Source organism: Miniopterus natalensis, chromosome 8 (assembly GCF_054644295.1).
Source record: "Miniopterus natalensis isolate mMinNat1 chromosome 8, mMinNat1.hap1, whole genome shotgun sequence".
Classification (NCBI taxonomy): domain Eukaryota; kingdom Metazoa; phylum Chordata; class Mammalia; order Chiroptera; family Miniopteridae; genus Miniopterus; species Miniopterus natalensis.
Window position 1 is genome coordinate 75,012,017 of NC_142088.1, and position 17,916 is coordinate 75,029,932.

Genomic DNA, 17,916 nt, shown 5'->3' on the forward strand with positions numbered 1-17,916 from the left:
CGGGGAGTCTGGTGGAGAGGCGAATTTCCCTTTGCTGGGATTCTGAGGCGAGTGGGGTTTTGACTGACGGGCGGGGAAATTTGCACAAGTATTTCGCGTCTCAAAGGCCGCCCCAGGGAGCTCATGCGCACTTTGGCCGACCTCACCCGCCAGGGTTGGAAGGCCTTGGTCTTGGGCACTGGGAGAAGGAGGGGGACTGGAGGAGGGGGACTGAAAGAGGGCAGTTGTCCGCCCAGCCTGTCCAGTCCAATCAGGCTTGCACACTGCTGCTGCCCTGGCCCTGGCCGCTGCCGCCACAGCCCACTGCCTCTGGGGTTCAGGTCCACACTCATCTCCCCACCCTGGCCTCGCCGTCTCCCTCCCCAGACAGGGGACAGGGACCAGGAGCACTGCCCGCGGCGTAGTGAGTCGCAGACACACCGAGGACGGGATGGGGCAGGGAGGGCGGCAGGAACGTGTCTTTTCCAGAGATGTTAAGAAGTGTCATGAAGCGAAAGCGGTCCTTGCCGGGGGCAGCGCGGCCCTGCGCGCACAGGGCGACCTGCAGCCACCTGGCCTCGCCCCGGCGCCCTAGTCCGGGTACAGAAGGAAGCCCGAGAACGTGCTGTACTTGTTGTTGTTGCCTCCGTGCGCCTTGCCGCCGTCCAGCTTCACGTACACCTCGTCGCCGGGCTCGAGGTGCAGCACCACGCTGTTGCTCGCGTAGTCGTAGTTCTGGTCGGCGTCCTGCGCGATGGCGCTGGCCCGGACCTGCGGGCGAGCCGCGGGGCTGGGGTCGGGCGCTCCCGCCCCGGCCCTGCCCCGGCCCTGCCCGGCCCCGCCTGGCGCGCCGTCCCCCGCTCCAGGGCGCGCTCCCACCCGGGCTCCACCTTCTCTCTCCAACTTAGCCAACTCTCTCCCTCCCCTTTCCTCCGCGGCCCAGACGGGCGGGTAGGAGAAACGCTGGGGCTTCACGAGCACTGACCCAGCAGGGAGGGGCGGGAACCCGGGGCCCGGCGAGAGGAAGGGGGGCTGTAAGGCAAAGGGGCGAGCGGGGCGCACGGAGAGAGCTAAAGGAGAAGGAGGTTTCCGGGGTGCCCAAGGGGCTGCAGGCCAGGAGCGCACCTAGCCCGGGAGCACAGTTTGGGCGGAGGCCTCCGGGCTCTCCCGGCACCGCCTCCCGCGCTCGGGTCGGGTAAACGCGCCCAGGGCGCCTTGGGAAGCGGGACCCCGCGGCGAGCTCCCTCCCGGGCTCGCTCGGGCACGCGCTCCGGCGCTAGCCAGCGGGGAGAGAGGCTGCTTCCCCAGCAGCTCGGAGCGCCGGGTGGGGACGGGGGTCTGCGGGACTCGCGGGGGCCGGCGCGGCGGGGTGGGGTCACTGACCTGCCCGTTCTTGCAGAGGTCCGCCCACATGCTGGTGCCGTCGCCGCCGCGCATTAGGATGTGGTAGGTGAAGAAGTAGATGCCGCGCACCTGGCAGCTGAACTTGCCCGTAGTGGGGTCGTAGTGATTGCCGAGGTTGGTGACCACGTCGTCGAACTTGAGCACCTCGTAGCCTTCGTGGGGGCTCTTGAGACCCACGTAGAAGGCGATCTTCGGACCGCTGAAGGCGGCGCTGAGAGCGCCGGTCACTTCGCCCTCAGAGTCGCCGCCGCCCCGCGCTCCGCCCCCCGCCGCCCCGTCTCCTCCGGCCGCTCCCGCCGTGAGCTGCAGCCCCGGCAGCCCGGGCCTCCCGGAGTCGCCCTTCTCCCCTGGGGGACCCCGGGGTCCAGGCGGGCCCGGCTCTCCAGGGGGCCCCCGCGGCCCCGGCTTGCCGGGTCTCCCCGGGTCGCCCTTGGGTCCCTGGATGAAAGGCGGCGGAGGGTTGGCGCTCAGGTCTTGCATGACTTCCAGGGCGGCGGTGCTGGGTCCCGGCGGCGGCGCCTTGGCGCCCGCGGGGCCCCCGCCGGGCGCGGCGCTGTACGGGTCGCAGATCATGCGGCAGGTGCCCATCATCTCATAGTGCGCCGCGCCGGGGGCTGTCGCCTGCAGCAGCAGCGGCACCGCGATGAGCAGCCCCAGCGCCATGGCCAGGAGCACGCCGACGGCCGCCAGGCAGGCGCGCCGCGGCCGCTGCCACTGCCGGGAGGCGGTCGCCACCAGCTCCTCCTTGCCGCCCGGGGAGGTAATGGTGGGGCGGCGCGGGCGGCCCCGCTCCCCGAGCTGGGGGGCGGACTCCGCGGGTCCCGGCTGCGCCCCCGACGTGGCGACTCCCTGCTCCGGGCGCCCAACTACTTCAGCGAGAGGCGCCGGTGCTCGCCGCGCGAGGGCTGCTCGGGAGAGCCGCGGCGCTCGGCGCGCATGGCGGGGCCACAGCCGAGCCCGGCGCCCTCCGGGTCCCGCCCGCGCGGGGAGCGGGGCGAGGATGCGGCTTCCGGCGCGGGCTCGGCGACGGTGCGTCTCGCTCGGCCTGGCGGAGCTCGGCGGGCTCGGGCGGCGGCGGGGCGCGGGGCTCTGGCTCCGCTCGGCTCTCCGCTCCCGCGCGGAGGGGGCACCGAGCTGCCCTGACGTAGGGAGCCCGGGGCTGAGCGCCGGAGGCGGCGAGGCGGGCGGGCTGCCGCCGCTCGGACGCGGCGCCCTCAAGTCATCCGCCTTCTGCTCTCCTCCTTTCGGGAGGCGTCCCCGGCGGCGACGGCGAAGGCGCCGTTTTTCCCTCGCGGCGCCTGGAAGCCACAAGTGGGCGCAGCGGGCGCATCCGGGAGCCGGGCGCCCCAGACACGCCCCCTGGAGGCCACTCGCAAGCGCCTCCCACCAGCCGCGCGAGCGCTCGCGGGCGCACTCACGGGCCCACGCAGGCTCTCCACGCGGCGCGGAGAGCCCAGCGTCCCGATGCCAGCAAGGCCCTTCAGGAGCCCCGCGTCCGTCCGTGCCCTGCCTGCGAGCAGGGCCAGACCTCAGCCCACCAGGGAGGACCTCAGCCCCTTGAGGCCCTGCAGCGAGGACTTTCTGAAAGCCCCCTGAGCTACTCCTTCGGAGTGGAATAAATCTCGCTTCTAAGAGCTCTTTCACTCATCTGCTGTGAGGACTCCGAGCTGTTATAGAGGCTCCAGAAGACCACCCCACCAACTGTTTGAAGGCCTCTGAAAAGCCCACAGCCCAAATTCAAGAGTATATTAGCCTCAGCTCCTTTCTTCCACCCAGAAAGTGCCTGGTCCGTGTCCTCTGTATAAGTTCAGTTAGAGATGCAAATGCTAGACACCCGGCACTTGGCGGTAACCTTGGCGCACTCTGGCCCCACTCCCAGCTGGTCACTCCAACAGGTGTCTGTGGACATCCCAAGCTCCCCACTACTGAGGTGGGTTTAGTTAGTTTAAAAAACACTCCAGCCCTGGCCAGGTCGCTCAGTTGGTTAGAGCATCGCCCCACTAGACCAAAGTTGTGGATTCCATGCCTGGTCAGGGCACATACAAGAATCGACCAATGAATGCATAAATGCATGGGACAGCAAATCTCCCTCTCTCTCTCTCTCTAATAAAATGAAAAAGCTTTAAAAAACACTCCCAAGTCATTCTGAGCTAAAGTCTCAAATTAACTGACACCGGGTTTACCCATCTCCAGTGCAGCCTGTGAGGATGAGGGAAGCATGTGAATGCTCCTGTGGACTGAGGAGACCCCCAGCTCAGAAATCAAAAGCTCTGTCTTCTGGTTCTGCTCTTGCCCTGAGCAGCTCTGTGCCTTTGGGCAGGTCCACACACAGACTGCTATCAGTGTCTGGCTGAGCATCAGCATCTCTGGAACAACCGTGCGCCCTCCTGAGGCTATTGCTTTGAAGAGAACATTTATCAGGTATCATGTTCTCCTGGGCTACTTAGAAATCTATTTTGATCTTTCTGGTCCCTCTGAGCCATTTCCCCACCCCACCTCACGTTGCTCCAGCCTCTTCCTTCATCAGTGTATTTCCCAGGGATTACAGAAGATCTAGCACCTGGTAGGCCCTCAGTAAATATTTGTAGAAAAGATAAACAGAGCTTGAAGCAAACTTGACCCAGGAGAGAAGGGGGAGAGGGAATTCATTTATTGGGCGCCTACTCTGATGCTCAGGCACCCTGCCTGTGCTCCTTCACTTACTCCTCCCTATGGATTGGTGATTATTCTCCCATTATACAGATGAGAAAACAAAGGCTTTGAAAATGTAAGGTGCTTTCCAGTGTCCTCCACCCATATGACAGAGCCAGACTCCCCGTCTCACCCAGTCCTGGGGCTCTGGGAAGCGGGCAGTGAAGGCAGCATTGACAGCTAGCTCCTGGCCACAGCCTCCACTGGTTTCCTGGGCCCTGACAGCCCTCCCTCCCCCTCCCTAGGGCCACACCTAGAGCCAGTGAGCCACAGTGACTCTAGGAGCCACATTGCCAGGTTCCAGTCCTGGCTCTGCAAGTTTGTGCTTGTGTGACCTTGGGCAAATTGCTTCATCTCTCTGAGCCTCAGTCTCCATATGTGCAGAATGGGAATGACAAAAGTACCTACCTCGGAGTTATTCAGAGATTAAATGAGTTAATTAATATAAAGGCCTTAGAACAATAGCTGGCTCAGTAAAGGTTAGCTATTACTATTAACATGGATACTTTAGACCTCCACCATCATGCTTGACACTGAGATGACACAGATGGGCAGTAAGCAGAGCGGGGGAGGTAAATTTATGATTTGTAAAAGAGAGACCCAAAGATCACCCACATTCTCTAAAGCCTAGAAGGCCGACCACACTGTCCTCCCACATTCCCCTCAGGCTGCCCTCCTCTGGCTCCCTGCCCTCTATTAAGACTCCCCAGGGTGTCTCCGGTCCCCAGCTCCACCGGGACAAACATTTTAGGGCAGACACTCACTCTGTTAGAATTTCCTAGCCTTGCAGACCACCATCCCCAAGTCCGGTCTTCTTGCCCCTGCAGGATCTGGACAGGGAAGCAGCACGGAGGAGCAGGTGTGAGACCCAGGTTTTCACCCTCGCAGACCTCAGGCAGAGCAGCGTTTCCTGGGGATGGGCACTCCCAGGAGCGCAGATAGCCCTGCAGGGAGGAGGCCTCCTTCCCAAGGCCGGCCCTGCGCCAGGGGCAGGGAGAGCAGAGCTAGAGAGGACAGGGAGGCAGCCTCTCATCCCCGACCGCAGAAGTCACGAGGTCCTTCCCCTGCCAGCCCTCCTTCCCTCCCAGTGACAGAGCCAGACAGAGTGGCCTCCTGGAGTGTCTGCTGCCTTCTCACCCCCCTGGCTTCTCCCCTGAGTGATCCACATCATCAGTGACTACCTTTTCACTAATATTAAGTAGGATCTTTATTAGCGTATTGCCTTCCATTTTGACCATAGTTTTACATTCAAGGCCTAATAATAACTCAAATCTGCCCCAAATTGCCCTTAGTATTGCAGCCTGCATTTCTTCCACCAACATCCATAGCAACCAGTCACCTCCACATTCTCACCCCCAAAGCCCAGTGGTCTGTGACACACAGTTTGACACTTTATCACACGCTGTTTTGTTCGGTTCTCTCGTCCTACTGCAGAGTCTTCAACCTGGGATGCCTGTCTCTGCTCATCTCTCTAGACTCATTCCTAATTTTCCTTCAAGTCCTGGCTAAGTGTCACCTTTCTGTCCAAAGTCTTCCCTGAACCCTCCTCAAGAAGAGTGAGCAATTCCTGAGGATAAAGAGTACCTTGAATGGCCCTGGCCGGGTGGCTCAGTTGGTTAGAGTGTCATCCCATACACCAGAACAAGGTTGCGGGTTTCATTCCCGGTCAGGGCACGTGTGGGAGGGAACCTATCGATGCTTCTCTCTCACATCGATGTTTTTCTCACTCTCTCTCTCAAAATCAAGAAAAACATATCCTCGGGTGACAATTAAAAAGGAGTACCTTGAATGTACATACCACTGCAGTCGTGCATCATGACTAAATGTTTCCTTGTTAGCCTCCCCCACCAGGCTTCGAGCTCCCATAGGGCAGAAATCAGGTCATTCATTCATTCATACATGTGTCATTCATTTGTTCAACAAGCATTCATTGACTCCCACTGTGTACCAGGCACTGTGCTGCATGCTGAGGTGCAGTGGTGAGCGACAAGGGTGTGGTTCTCCTCCCTCTCAGCTGTCCTGCAAGGCTTCCTTGACCCCCCTTGTCTTTCTACTTGTGTCACTTGGGTTTGCATATGAACTGCTGCCACCTGGCATGGCTGTTTATTGGCATGATTTCTTTACATTAAACCTGTGCTCCCACCTAGACTGTAAGCTCTTTAGAGACACCATCTTAAATGCATTGGCTGATCTCTTGGCTCCATCCCCAAGGAGAAGCGCAGCATGACACAAAACGTCACATCATACAAGGCCTTGGAGTCCCTGTTAAAAGATGTGGCTTTTATCCTGAGTGCCACTGAGAAACTCTAAAGGAGTTTTAAGCAGAAAGTGACATGATGTACATTTTGCAAAGATTCCCCTGGCTGCTGTGGTGAGTGGTGTGGGGGAGGGAGTAGAAATGAGGAAACCAGTTTGGAAGCTATTGCATAATCCAGGCTACAGGTGATGGTGGTTTGGTGTCGGATAGGAGAAGAGAAGTGGGTGAATTCTAGATGTGTCTTGAACATGGAATGCAGGGGTCTTGCTAATGGATTTGAAAGAAAAGTTAAGTGTGGGGGGGGGGCATCAAAGTTAACTCCTTAGAGTTAAGCAACTGGGTGAATGAACATGAGAAGGGGGAGATTTGGAGAAGAACAATGTATTGTGGGAGATGCGAAGTGGAAGGTTAAAGGACTTGTGAGCTCAGTTTGGTAAATGGTAAGCTTGAGATGCCAGTGAAATATCTGGTGAAATCATCACATGGGCAGTGGACGTGAGCCCAGGACTCAGGGGGGAGGTCAAACATGGAGATACACACCCGAGAGTCCTCAAGAAGCGGGTGGTATTTGTAGCCTTGGGAATGAAGGATGACAAATTGGGAGAGGAAGAGGGAGAAGCCAAGCTCATGATGAGCAGCCCTCCAGCCCAGTCACCTCGGAGCTGAGTAGAGAGAAAGGGGAATCTTGCACAGAGACCGAGAAGCAGCAGCCAGGCTGAGGAAGGAAGCCAGGCGAGCAGTTTACAGAGAAGAGCTCCTCAAGGAAGAAGACATGATCCCTTATTGAGCACGGGGCCAAGAGACAGAGCACGGTGAAGACAAAAGGTATGCAGTGAGGACGGCCGCGTGGAAGTCGCTCGGGACTGCGGGAGACATAATGCTGAATCTCTCCCAAATGCTCACAAAACCGTTCCCTTTTCCCTTGGGCAGAGCCAAACTCTCTCTCCCAGACTCCCCTTCAGAATGGTGAGGACATGTGACTGAGCTCTGGCCAACAGAACATGAGAGCGATTCAAGCATTTTCAAGCCTGGCCCTTAAAATCTCCCGTGCACTCTTCTAAGCTCTCTTTTACTTTACTTCGCAGCTAAACACAGAGGCTTTGAGGCCCCTGGAGGTGCAGAGCCACTTGATAAACGGAGCCTGGGTCTTCGAACGACTGCATGGAGCAGAACCCCTTCTCCTCTCTTGCCCATGCCACCCACACTGAGCCATGACCTGAGTGAGAAATCAGTCTAAATTGTGTTAAGCTACTGAAATTCGGAGGTTATTTGTTATAGCAGTTGGCCTAGCCTGACTAATACGGAGAATGGAACAAGATCCTTTTCAGTTGAGCAGCAGGAGAAAAAGCTGGACTGCAGTGGACTGAAGAGTAAATGTGAGAGAGGAAATTGAAACATTGTGTGTAGAGAACTCTTGAGAAGCTTGAGAGGGGAAGAGACAGAGAAATGGGGTGACAGCCAAACGCTGCTGTGGGATCAAGGAGATAAGGTGAGAAATGGGAGAAACTTGAGCAAGTTTATTTGTGATGGAATGATACAGCATGGAGGAGGAAACCAATATTCAGGAGAGAACTGGGATAATCCGATGCTTAAAGTTCTTAGTAACTGACTCATAATAAAGTCTGGTGTCTTTAGGAGTAATAATAATAGGTAATATTTACTGAGCACTGACTATGTGCCAGTCACTATGCCAAGAGTTTTAGACATATTAATTTTTTTCATGTTCTACGAGATATGTGCCTCTGCTTTACACATGAGGAAACTCAGATAAATCTATATAATTACAAACATCACTGGTGTCTGTAATTTTCCAAGTGGTTGCTCCAGGGTGTGGTGGGATCTCAGACATGTGTTTCTCCGGACCTGAGTTCCAGCCTCTAGGCCATTCTGGCTGAAGTCTTCACATATGCTTTACTCTTGTCTCCCAACTAAACTGTAAGCCTCTCAAGGGCAAAACTATCAGAAGGACATAGTAAGTGTTCAATAAACATTTCTAATTCTTGAGTATTTTATATTGCTTGAAAGAAGTAAAATTTTTTAAAAAAGACTATCTTTATGGTGGAAGAGTAAGAATAGAGGGTAAAGAAGGAACACCAACCCTACCAGCCATGCAAGTTCCCATTGACCTTTGAAAGACCTGAAGGGCTTCCTTCCTTCCTTCCTTCCTTCCTTCCTTCCTTCCTTCCTTCCTTCCTTCCTTCCTTCCTTCCTTCCTTATTCATGTATTTGCTCATTTATTCTCTCAGTAAGAATCTTATTGAGTACCTACCATATACAGAATGCTAGGCTGGGGTGGGGACGTGGGAGGGAGGATTCAAGCTGATATCCTGTTCAAGAGTTTACAGTCTAGTTGGGGGGACAAGGCAAACAAATAGAAAGCCCCCAAGCAGCCATGTAAGGTATCTATCTATTTAGGTGGTGTAGGCAAGGGATAGACAGGAAGAGGCTGGTAAAAGCCAGTCATTGTGGCCACAGCGCTTAAGGAAGTCTGTTCCAGGATGAAGAGACAGAGATCACCTTAAAGTACAGGTGACGTGAACCAGTAAGAGATCTGGGTAGACAATGGAGGTGGAGTCATCCACCAAGGGGTGTTGGGAGCACAGTGAAGAGGCTGGTCAATCCAGACAGAGCAGAGGGGTCTGTGCAGGGTGCTGAGACTACATTGCATGAGCCACATTTCCCATCAAGCCCTCACTCCCTCAAAACATTGATCACTCCAACCTCCAGCTCCATGTTTTTTACCCATCATTTTTGGACAATTCTGGAGCCAGGACTTTCCCTGTGCCTCTCTCTGTGTACCCAGCCCCCAGTCCCCTAGCTTTCACTTTGTTTATGGAGCGATTGCTTTGAAATAAAGATAAGAAGAACACAACAATGTTTTCCACTCTGTGCTGGGCTATTGGCTCGGTTCTATAGGGTATGGGCCCCACAGCCTCTCCAGGCCTTTCAGGCAGGAACAAGGCAGAGCACACAGCTCCCTCTGTTCTGTTCAAAGAGGCTAGGCCATCGTGACCTGAGGGCTCTCTTCCACTTCCAGTTCTGGCTCCTGAGAGCTCACAGATAAAGGGGGGTTGGGGGGTGGGGGATAGTACTCCAGCCCCTGCACATGTTCAGACAGCCCTATTCAGGGGTCAATGAGGGAGCACCCGCCAGGCCTATTAGCCCAGAAGCAGCAGCAACACATTTGAGTCAAGAGGGTCAGCCAGCCCCTGAAAGCCCTTGCCCAGCCCTCTCAGAGATGTGGCTGGAGCCCTAATTGTTGCTTCTCTGAGGAGCTGGCTCTGGCTGGGTCTGCATGGATCTGAGGGTCTGTAGCTTTGGTCTGCTTTCTCTAGGGCCCAAGTCCCCTGCAATGCCCCCAACTGCCAAAGATAGCTCTCCCCAAACCCCCAAGTGATAGTGGCTTAAGCAGGGGCCCCACTGAGCCAGCCTTATCCTCACAATGTGCCACCCGTTCAAGCCACACTGCCCACCCTACTGTCTCAATCCTTCAGCAGGCAGGATGGTGTGGTGGTTTCATTTTCCATCCTCAGAGCATATATTGAGTGCTGTGTACAAGATCTGGGGGGACCCAGCTGAAAGCAGAAGCATCCTGCAATTGCTGGCTAACTAAGCTTACACAGATTACTTTTCCAACCTCTTCTTTTGCTTCCCTGATACACCCCACCCACATGGACCTTGCCTCAAGGAGCCACCTATGCCCCAGGGCTGGGGTGACAATGTGAAGAGTGACAATCTCAGATGGCCCTTGCAAGGTCCTACTTCTCTGAGTGAATTTTTCCCTCTAGGAGCTGTATGTTCTTCACAGACCCTGATCCCACAGAACTGACCCTGAGACTGGATAGTCCACCTGCCACTGTGGAATGAAGAGAAGGAGACAGCAAAGCCCAGAGAGGGGTGTTTTACCCTGCGCAGCACAGCAGGCCAGCAGCAGCCCAGGCCACCACAAGGTGTGGCTTCTTGTTTGGTTTTTTTCTTTTCAGGCTTGTGCTTATCTTGTGCTGTTAACAAAGGAAGTTTCCAGGTCCTTAAAACACACCTATAGACTGAAGCGGGAAATAAGCTTTTGATTCAAAAGTTCATCAGAGACCATAAGAATTTCCCCTAGAGGGAGACGCAGCCTTTTGTTCATGCAGATGGAGAACTTGGCCATAGAGCAGAGCTCCTCCCACTGCTCCAACATTAGTGGAGCAGCTACTCCAGGCTGAGTAATGAATACAAGTCCTGGTCCTGAAGACACTGACAAGGCAGGAAATCAAATAATACAGTGCCACAGGCCTCCTGGGACCTCGGCCATCTCTGTGTCCTCCTGGAGAGCACTGCTATGTCTCTAGTACCATCACCCTCCCCTTGTGACCATCTTTGGGTCCCTGGCAAGCATTTCTTTTCTCTGGGACTCTGTGTCCATTTGATGCGATATACAGGGCAGTGGGGAGGCTTAGATGTCAGCGAGTTTAGCTAAGACACCATCTATGCAGTGCAAAAATACCCGTGATCTTATCAAAACGCAGCCCCCCCCAGTGTCTGCTGCTTGAGCAAGAGAAGTCCAGCCCTTCCCCTTCCCCTTCCCCATCCCCTCCCCTTCCCCTTCTCCCTCCCCTCCCCCTCCCCTCCCCCTCCCCTTCCCCTCCCCTTCCCCTTCCCCTTCCCCTTCCCCCTTCCCCTTCCCCTTCCCCTCCCCTTCCCCTTCCCCTTCCCCTTCCCCTTCCCCTTCCCCTTCCCCTTCCCCTTCCCCTCCCCTTTCCCCTCCCCTTTCCCCTCCCCTTTCCCCTCCCCTTTCCTTCCCCTTCCCCTTCCCCCTTCCCCTTCCCCTCCCCTTCCCCTCCCCTTCCCTTTCCCTCCCCCTTCCCCTTCCCCTTCCCCTTCCCCTCCCCTTCCCCTTCCCCTTCCCCTTCCCCTTCCCCTTCCCCTTCCCCTTCCCCCTTCTCCTTCCCCTCCCCTTCCCCTCCCCTTCCCCTCCCCTTCCCCTCCCCTTCCCCTCCCCTTCCTCTCCCCCTTCCCCTCCCCCTTCCCCTTCCCCTTCCCCTCCCCTTCCCCTCCCCTCCCCTTCCCCTCCCCTTTCCCTTCCCCTTCCCTTCCCCTTCCCTTCCCCTCCCCCTTCCCCTTCCCCTCCCCTCCCCCTTCCCCTTCCCCTCCCCTTTCCCCTTCCCCTTCCCCTCCCCTTTCCCCTCCCCTTCCCCTCCCCCTTCCCCTCCCCCTTCCCCTTCCCCTTCCCCTTCCCCTTCCCCTTCCCCTCCCCTTTCCCTTTCCCCTTCCCCTCCCCCTTCCCCTCCCCCTTCCCCTCCCCCTTCCCCTCCCCCTTCCCCTCCCCCTTCCCTTCCCCTTCCCTTCCCCTTCCCCTTCCCCTTCCCCTTCCCCCTCCCCTTCCCCTCCCCCTTCCCCTTCCCCTTCCCCTTCCCCTTCCCCTTCCCCTTCCCCTCCCCTTTCCCTTTCCCCTTCCCCTCCCCCTTCCCCTCCCCCTCCCCCTCCCCCTTCCCCTCCCCCTCCCCCTCCCCCTCCCCCTTCCCCTTCCCCTTCCCTTCCCCTTCCCCTTCCCCTTCCCCTTCCCCTTCCCCTTCCCCTTCCCCTTCCCCTTCCCCTCCCCTTTCCCCTCCCCTTTCCCCTCCCCTTTCCCCTTCCCTTTCCCTTCCCCTTCCCTTCCCCCTTCCCCTTCCCCTTCCCCCTTCCCCTTCCCCTTCCCCTTCCCCTCCCCTCCCCTCCCCTTCCCCTCCCCTTCCCCTCCCCTTCCCCTTCCCCTTCCCCTTCCCCTCCCCTTCCCCTTCCCCTTCTCCCTCCCCTTCCCCTCCCCTTCCCCTTCCCCTTCCCCTTCCCCTTCCCCTTCCCCTTCCCCAGGGAGCCCTGGCAGGCCTGTCCCTGTCCGTGGTGCTAATGACTGTGGCTGCCTGACTTCCCCTGGCAAGGAAGGGATCGTGTTTCAGAAACCCAAGAATGAACTCATGTTCCCCGGCTTAGATGTGTGGCCATAGTTCTGTGTGGAAACAGTGGACACTCTACGTATGCCCTTCCTTTCCTGGCCTCACCCCTACACAGGAGACACGCCCCCTGGCAGGGCCAGATGTTGGGTAGCTGAGAGGAACTGTTCTTTCCTCTCTGGCTCCCAGCTTTCCTTCCTCTTGGCTCCTCAGTCTGTGTACTGACTCTGCCCTGACACACACACACACACACACACACACACGCATGCACACGCACACACACACACGCATGCACACACACACATACACACACACACACATACACACACGCACACACACACACACACGCACGCACACTTCCCTTGCAGCAGGGCTGCAATGAGGCAGCCACTCCCCGGCTCCCATAGCTGCTTTCCTCCCAGTCAGGAGCGGGACACAAGCACAAAGCTAGTGGTGCAGCTTTGACAACACCAAGTGTTTCCTCCACGTTTAAGTTTGTGTTTGTGAAGAAGGGGAGGGAGCATGTGGTCCCAAGAGGTTCATTTGGGGGGGAGGGCGCTCTAAGAAGACGGCCACCCAGCAGGCCTGATGGTGGTGGTGGGGTCATCAGGACCCAAAAAAGCCCTCCAGTGCCCACCCCCAACCATAGGTCAGGCCTCCGTTAGAGTCACTCTTAGGAACAAAACAACAGCTCCCAAAGGGTTTTCCGTGAGCTCGTACTGGAAAGGAGGAAAGTACTCCTAAGTAAAAGGGTTTGGAAAACTCTGGGTTAAACCATTTGCAGTGTGTTTGTTCCACAGACGTACTTTTCAGAGCCTTCCTGTGCCAACAGTCATCGCGCCGTTTTCCTGACACGTCTGGCCAGCTTTTCTGTAGTACATAGAGCACACAGAGCATGAATTCTAGAACATCCCGGCTCAGGCTCCAACCCTGCCTCTGCCATTGACTAGCTGTGCTGCCTCGAACAACTTCCTTAACCTCTCTGCGCCTCCGGGTCCCTAGCTCTGAAACAGGGACAGTAGGAGCGCCTTCCTCATGGGTTGGGTTAAAGCTAAATGTGGGGAGCTCTCAGGAGCCCCCGGGCCGGGAAGCTCGGCACCTGCAGCTCGCATTGTCAGCAGCACTAACGTGCATGCGACCCCGCCTGCGAAGCGTCAGGCAGAAAAGCCACCAGCTCCGCACAGCTGCCTCGCTGTCCCTGCCTGGAGCGCCCTGCTCACAGCGTCAGACTCCCAGTGAATTCCTTTAGCTTTCAAATCCCAACTCAATCGTATCCTCCCAGGGGAAGCCCTCTGTGGCTCTCTCAGGCAAAAGCTAGTCACTCTCTGAAAACTTAGGTCAACTTGTTGGCGTGGGCTTGTCACAGTAACACGCAGCGATCACTTTACTGCCTCCCCTCCGCTTCCTGTGCCGTGGGCTCTGCAAGAGCGAGGACTGCAATTGATCTGCAGGCCCCGGCGCGCAGCACGATGCCCGGAACACACACAGGGCTCCCGGGCGTGACTGGCTCATTAATTGTCGAGCTTGCATGCTGCCTGGGGGGGTGACGGGGGACATCCCCACCATTTGCTAGCACACGAGGTGAAAAGCAGAGCTCAAGCCTCCTCCACTTCCCAGGGATGTGACCTTGAGCAAGTCACTCCTCTTCCCTGAGCCTAATCTTCATCCTAAAACGTTCCCAGTCTCCTTACCTCTTGGGTCTGAGGGGGGAATAGAGGGATATTCAACCCCGCCCATTCCCTCAAGCCCCCCCCCCCCCATGCACACGCACAGGCTCACGCAGGCGGGTATCTTGGGCTTCTTTGGGTGAGGAACGAGAGGAAAAGGAAAGCAGGGTCCAGGGATTTGCACGAGGTGAGGGGTTGGCTGTGTCAAGAGCCCCAATTTCATATCCCTGCGAGTTGCCCCCAGCACACCTAACGTGCTGGCCCGGCCTGGTGGCTCCACGCCGGGTTCTGGAGCATGCTTAGGAGGAGGAAAGCCTTTCAAAGTTTGTGCCTCTCAAAAATGAGGGCAGGGAATCGATGTCACCAAAGGAAGCCCCCCCACTGCGCTCCCTCCTGCAACTCCAGGCCCCCCCCCCTCCAGAGTCCACAGGCACTCCCCAGTCACTCCCCCCCTCCGGGCCTGTTTCCTCCCATCATGGGCAGAACCAGGAGCCTTGTTTCCTTAGGAGCCCTGTTTGCTCAGGGGAGGGCTGGGGTGGGGCCCCGGGAGGCAGGGAAGGACCAGGCATTCTCCCCCAGGCCAGGGCTTCGCCCCAGGCACTCCGCCCTCAGGGAGTCACAGGGTAGAGGCACCTCTCCTGCTCTGTTCCCTTCTCTTTCCAGTGAAAGCAGGAATGGAGTCACAGCTCTAGGCTGTGGGTTCAGTGGCCCTTCCCAGAGGAAAGGGGTCCCCCAGAGGCTAGGGGGTGACTGGTGGGAGCAGTTTAGTCCAAACAGTGTTGCCAGTGGAGCCGCTCGTCGTGGCCTCCAGCACCCCACCCGCCCAGCACTAATCTCCAAGCTCTCGGCTCTACCCACCCAACCCAAGCCTCACACGCCTTTCCTGTTCTTTTTTTTTCTTCTTTTTTTCATTTTCATTAGTTTATTTGAGCCAAGCTGACAACATATGTTTCCTGTCCTTTATAACGCCATAGGATTCTGCTCAGCCCCTGGGCCACATGACAGAGCCATTCTCTGAGAGTTGAGCACAGCTACCGTCCAGATACCTTAGCAGAGGGTAACCTGTAGAGTCACAGACACTATAGTCTGAATTAGTATGACAGAGGCCTGAACTATCAAAGATGCCCTGTGCAGCCTGGGGGCTGGGTACCAGGGTCCATAAGGGCTGGAGAGAAGAAAGCAACTTGTGAGGTGGAAAGAGAATGAATCTTGGCCCCAGAACTGGGTTCAGATTCTGGCGTCTTACTGCTGGGTGACACCCTCTCGGAGCCTGAGTTTCCTCAGTGTCAAACTGATGTCATAGCAGCAGTTCACAGAGTGCTGGACAAGAGTAGATGTTGTCGTAAGCCCAAGGGGCCTGGCACACAATGATCACCCAGGGCATTCCAGTTTCTCCCCGTGACATGAGGGGGCAGAGGAAGGGTGGGAGTGAGGTCAGGCTGAATGAGGCTGTCGTGCTGGGAGACTTCTTCCATCAGGGCTGCCCTGGTTGTTTCAGGGTGGGGGAGGCAGGTGTGGGGCACAGAGAGCCCCTCAGGCTGCTGTCCATGAGGTGCCTGTCTCCGGGTACTGGGAGGTGGGAGGGAAGTCGGGTTAGCTGACCTCTCCTTGGCTTCTTCCCTGGAGACGCTCTGCCTGGCCCTGCTCGGCCACCAGTCAGCAAAGCTATTCCACATGCAGGAGGGGAGCCAGCTGGCCTAGCGTGGCCTCTGTTGACACAAACACGAGATGGGGCTGCAGGAAACACGAGCTGTCATGGCCTCTGTCTCCACGAAGCACAGTGTGGGGGCTGCAGGGCTAGGTGTCCCCATGACACCGAGGAAGTGAGGAATGCAAATGGGTCCAGGCCCTCAGGGGTTGTGGGGGCTGAGCTTGGCACTGAGTCACTCCCACTAACTGTGTTCTCCCTGGGATCCTCGCATCTCTTGCTTATCTCAGCCCTGGAAAGGAGATAGGGAAGGCATGTGTACTGTGTGCCCACTGGGTGCCAGGGCTTTGCTCATGCCCATGAACTTGTTCCATTATCAGCCCTGCAAAGCAGGTTCCACAAGGGTGGTGGCTGGTGAAGTCTCTCCTTAAAGTGGGGCTCATTCAGGGGATCTCAGGGTCTGGATAGGGGGAAATTCATCCCTGTTATCACTCTAATTGAATTTTAGTATTTCCTTCCATTAGTAGGGTAAGCAAGGAAACTTATATAGCGTTACCGATACAGTCACAGGAATTTCCACGGCAGAGTATGGTAATTATAGATATGACAAGCAGTCATGTGATGTGCAGACCCTTGCTAGTCTAGTTAATGAAATGCATTCATAGAAAAGCATGTGCATTACCATATTATAAATTTGTGCTTTAAAACACTTTGATAATTATTTTTAAATTATTTCCTTTGTAACCACGTGCATTTTATTTTATGCATGTGAAGAATCTTTCTCAGGAGAGGTCCATGGTCTCACCAGGCTGCAGAAGGGGTTGCTGACACAAAAAAGGTCAGAAGCTTGTGCTCTGGATCCAGGAGTTTCTGATCCTGGCCTGCAGCATGCTGAGTGACCTTGGTCATCTCACTTAACTCCTCTGTGTCTCAGTTACTTTATCTAGAAAATGGGGATAATAATAGTACTTATGACATGATGTTCAGAGGGTTCAATGTGAAAAAAGTCTTCGCACACCACCTACCATACAGTGATCTCAAAACTGCTCTCTCACCCAGATTCCTCCTCCCCTTCCCAGCACAGGGAGCTTTCCCAGACCACCTGGAACGGAGAATTTCACTAGAGAAACAAAACCAGTGAGAGACACATATTAGGGGATTTGTTGCAAGGAATTGGTTTATGCCACTGTGTGGGCCAACTAGGCAGATCCAAAATCCACAGGGCAGGCTCAGGAAGGGAAGGTGAGTTCAGAATTAATGTCAGGTCTTTTAACTGATTGAATCAGGCCCACCACGTCAACACCTGGATCAGCATTTGACTGGACAACCAGGGCCTATAGTTGCGCCAAGGTAACACATAAGACTGATCCTCATACCTCCCAAGGAGAGGACAGGGAGGTCTGGGGAGTTTCACGTGGAGGGAGGGGATTGGTTGGGAGGCAGTGAGAGTGGGCCCACTCCATCAGTTCTACCAGTGCTCAGCGAGGCCTGCTCCACCTCTCATTCAGAGCCTTACCCAGCCAGGCCCCCTCACCGCTCTTACGTGGGACACATGGGCCCCTCCGGTATGTCCTCGGCGCAAAAACATAGTCCTCTTATTAAGGAGCAAAGACACAGGAGCATGTGGCTACAAAGCATGTACAGAATATGGGCCCACAGAAAATGTGGGGAGCCCAAGAGGGCTCAATGAGGCATTTACAGGAAATGAACTTGGGCCAGGCCCACCTGAGACATGTGAACAAGATACGGTCTTGAGGGGCCCCTGCCTGGTGAGGGTGACCAACAGGTAGGGGACAAGAGCCTCAGGTGCAGCCATCACCCAGAGAGACAAGAGCTTCTTCAGGATGGAATTTGGGGAGGGGTCTACTAGGCTAGTTTGGCACGCTCTAGACCAGAATCTTGATTCTAACTGCCAGGTAGACGTCATCCTCTCGGGGCCCTTAGCTGGAGACTTTATGAAGAAGGTGTTTTAACCATCACTGACCTACTATCTCTGCTGAGAAACCTCCTGATTGGTCACATTTCTGCTTCAGTCCATCTTCAGGGAAGGGAAGCAGGAAGCCCTGAGTCTTATCAGTTATTCTGTGAACCACTTCAGATGCTGGCGGTGAGGCAGGACAGTAAGAAGCTAGGGCAATTCCTTGACAAGTGGAACAAGGGAAACTGAGACAAAGTAATTAAACAAGGCCAAACAATTTGAGCAATTTACAGCCAGCTAATGAATCACAAGGTTTTATCTCCCTAACCAAGGACACTTAGGGGCAAATGGTGTGCACAGTCCAGACTGAGGCAGACCAGTCTTCGATGACATTCTTTAAAAATAAAACTAACCAGAAAATAATCCTGACCCCTCTAAAG

General features: G+C 56.0%; 1 protein-coding gene across 2 annotated transcripts; it reads right to left on the reverse strand.

Moving 5' to 3' along the window:
• Positions 1-570: 570 nt before the first annotated feature.
• On the reverse strand, positions 571-2,046 carry C1QL2 (complement C1q like 2). 2 transcript variants are annotated; one of them, XM_087819442.1, is made up of 3 exons: positions 1,640-2,046; positions 1,363-1,582; positions 571-750 (listed from the first exon to the last, which is right to left on the reverse strand). In XM_087819442.1, exons 1-3 carry the CDS (start codon positions 2,044-2,046, stop codon positions 571-573), a joined length of 807 nt encoding a protein of 268 aa, XP_087675568.1. The 2 variants fall into 2 exon arrangements, with proteins under 2 accessions (XP_087675568.1, XP_087675567.1); XM_087819441.1 differs by having other exon boundaries at positions 1,363-2,046.
• Positions 2,047-17,916: the final 15,870 nt, after the last annotated feature.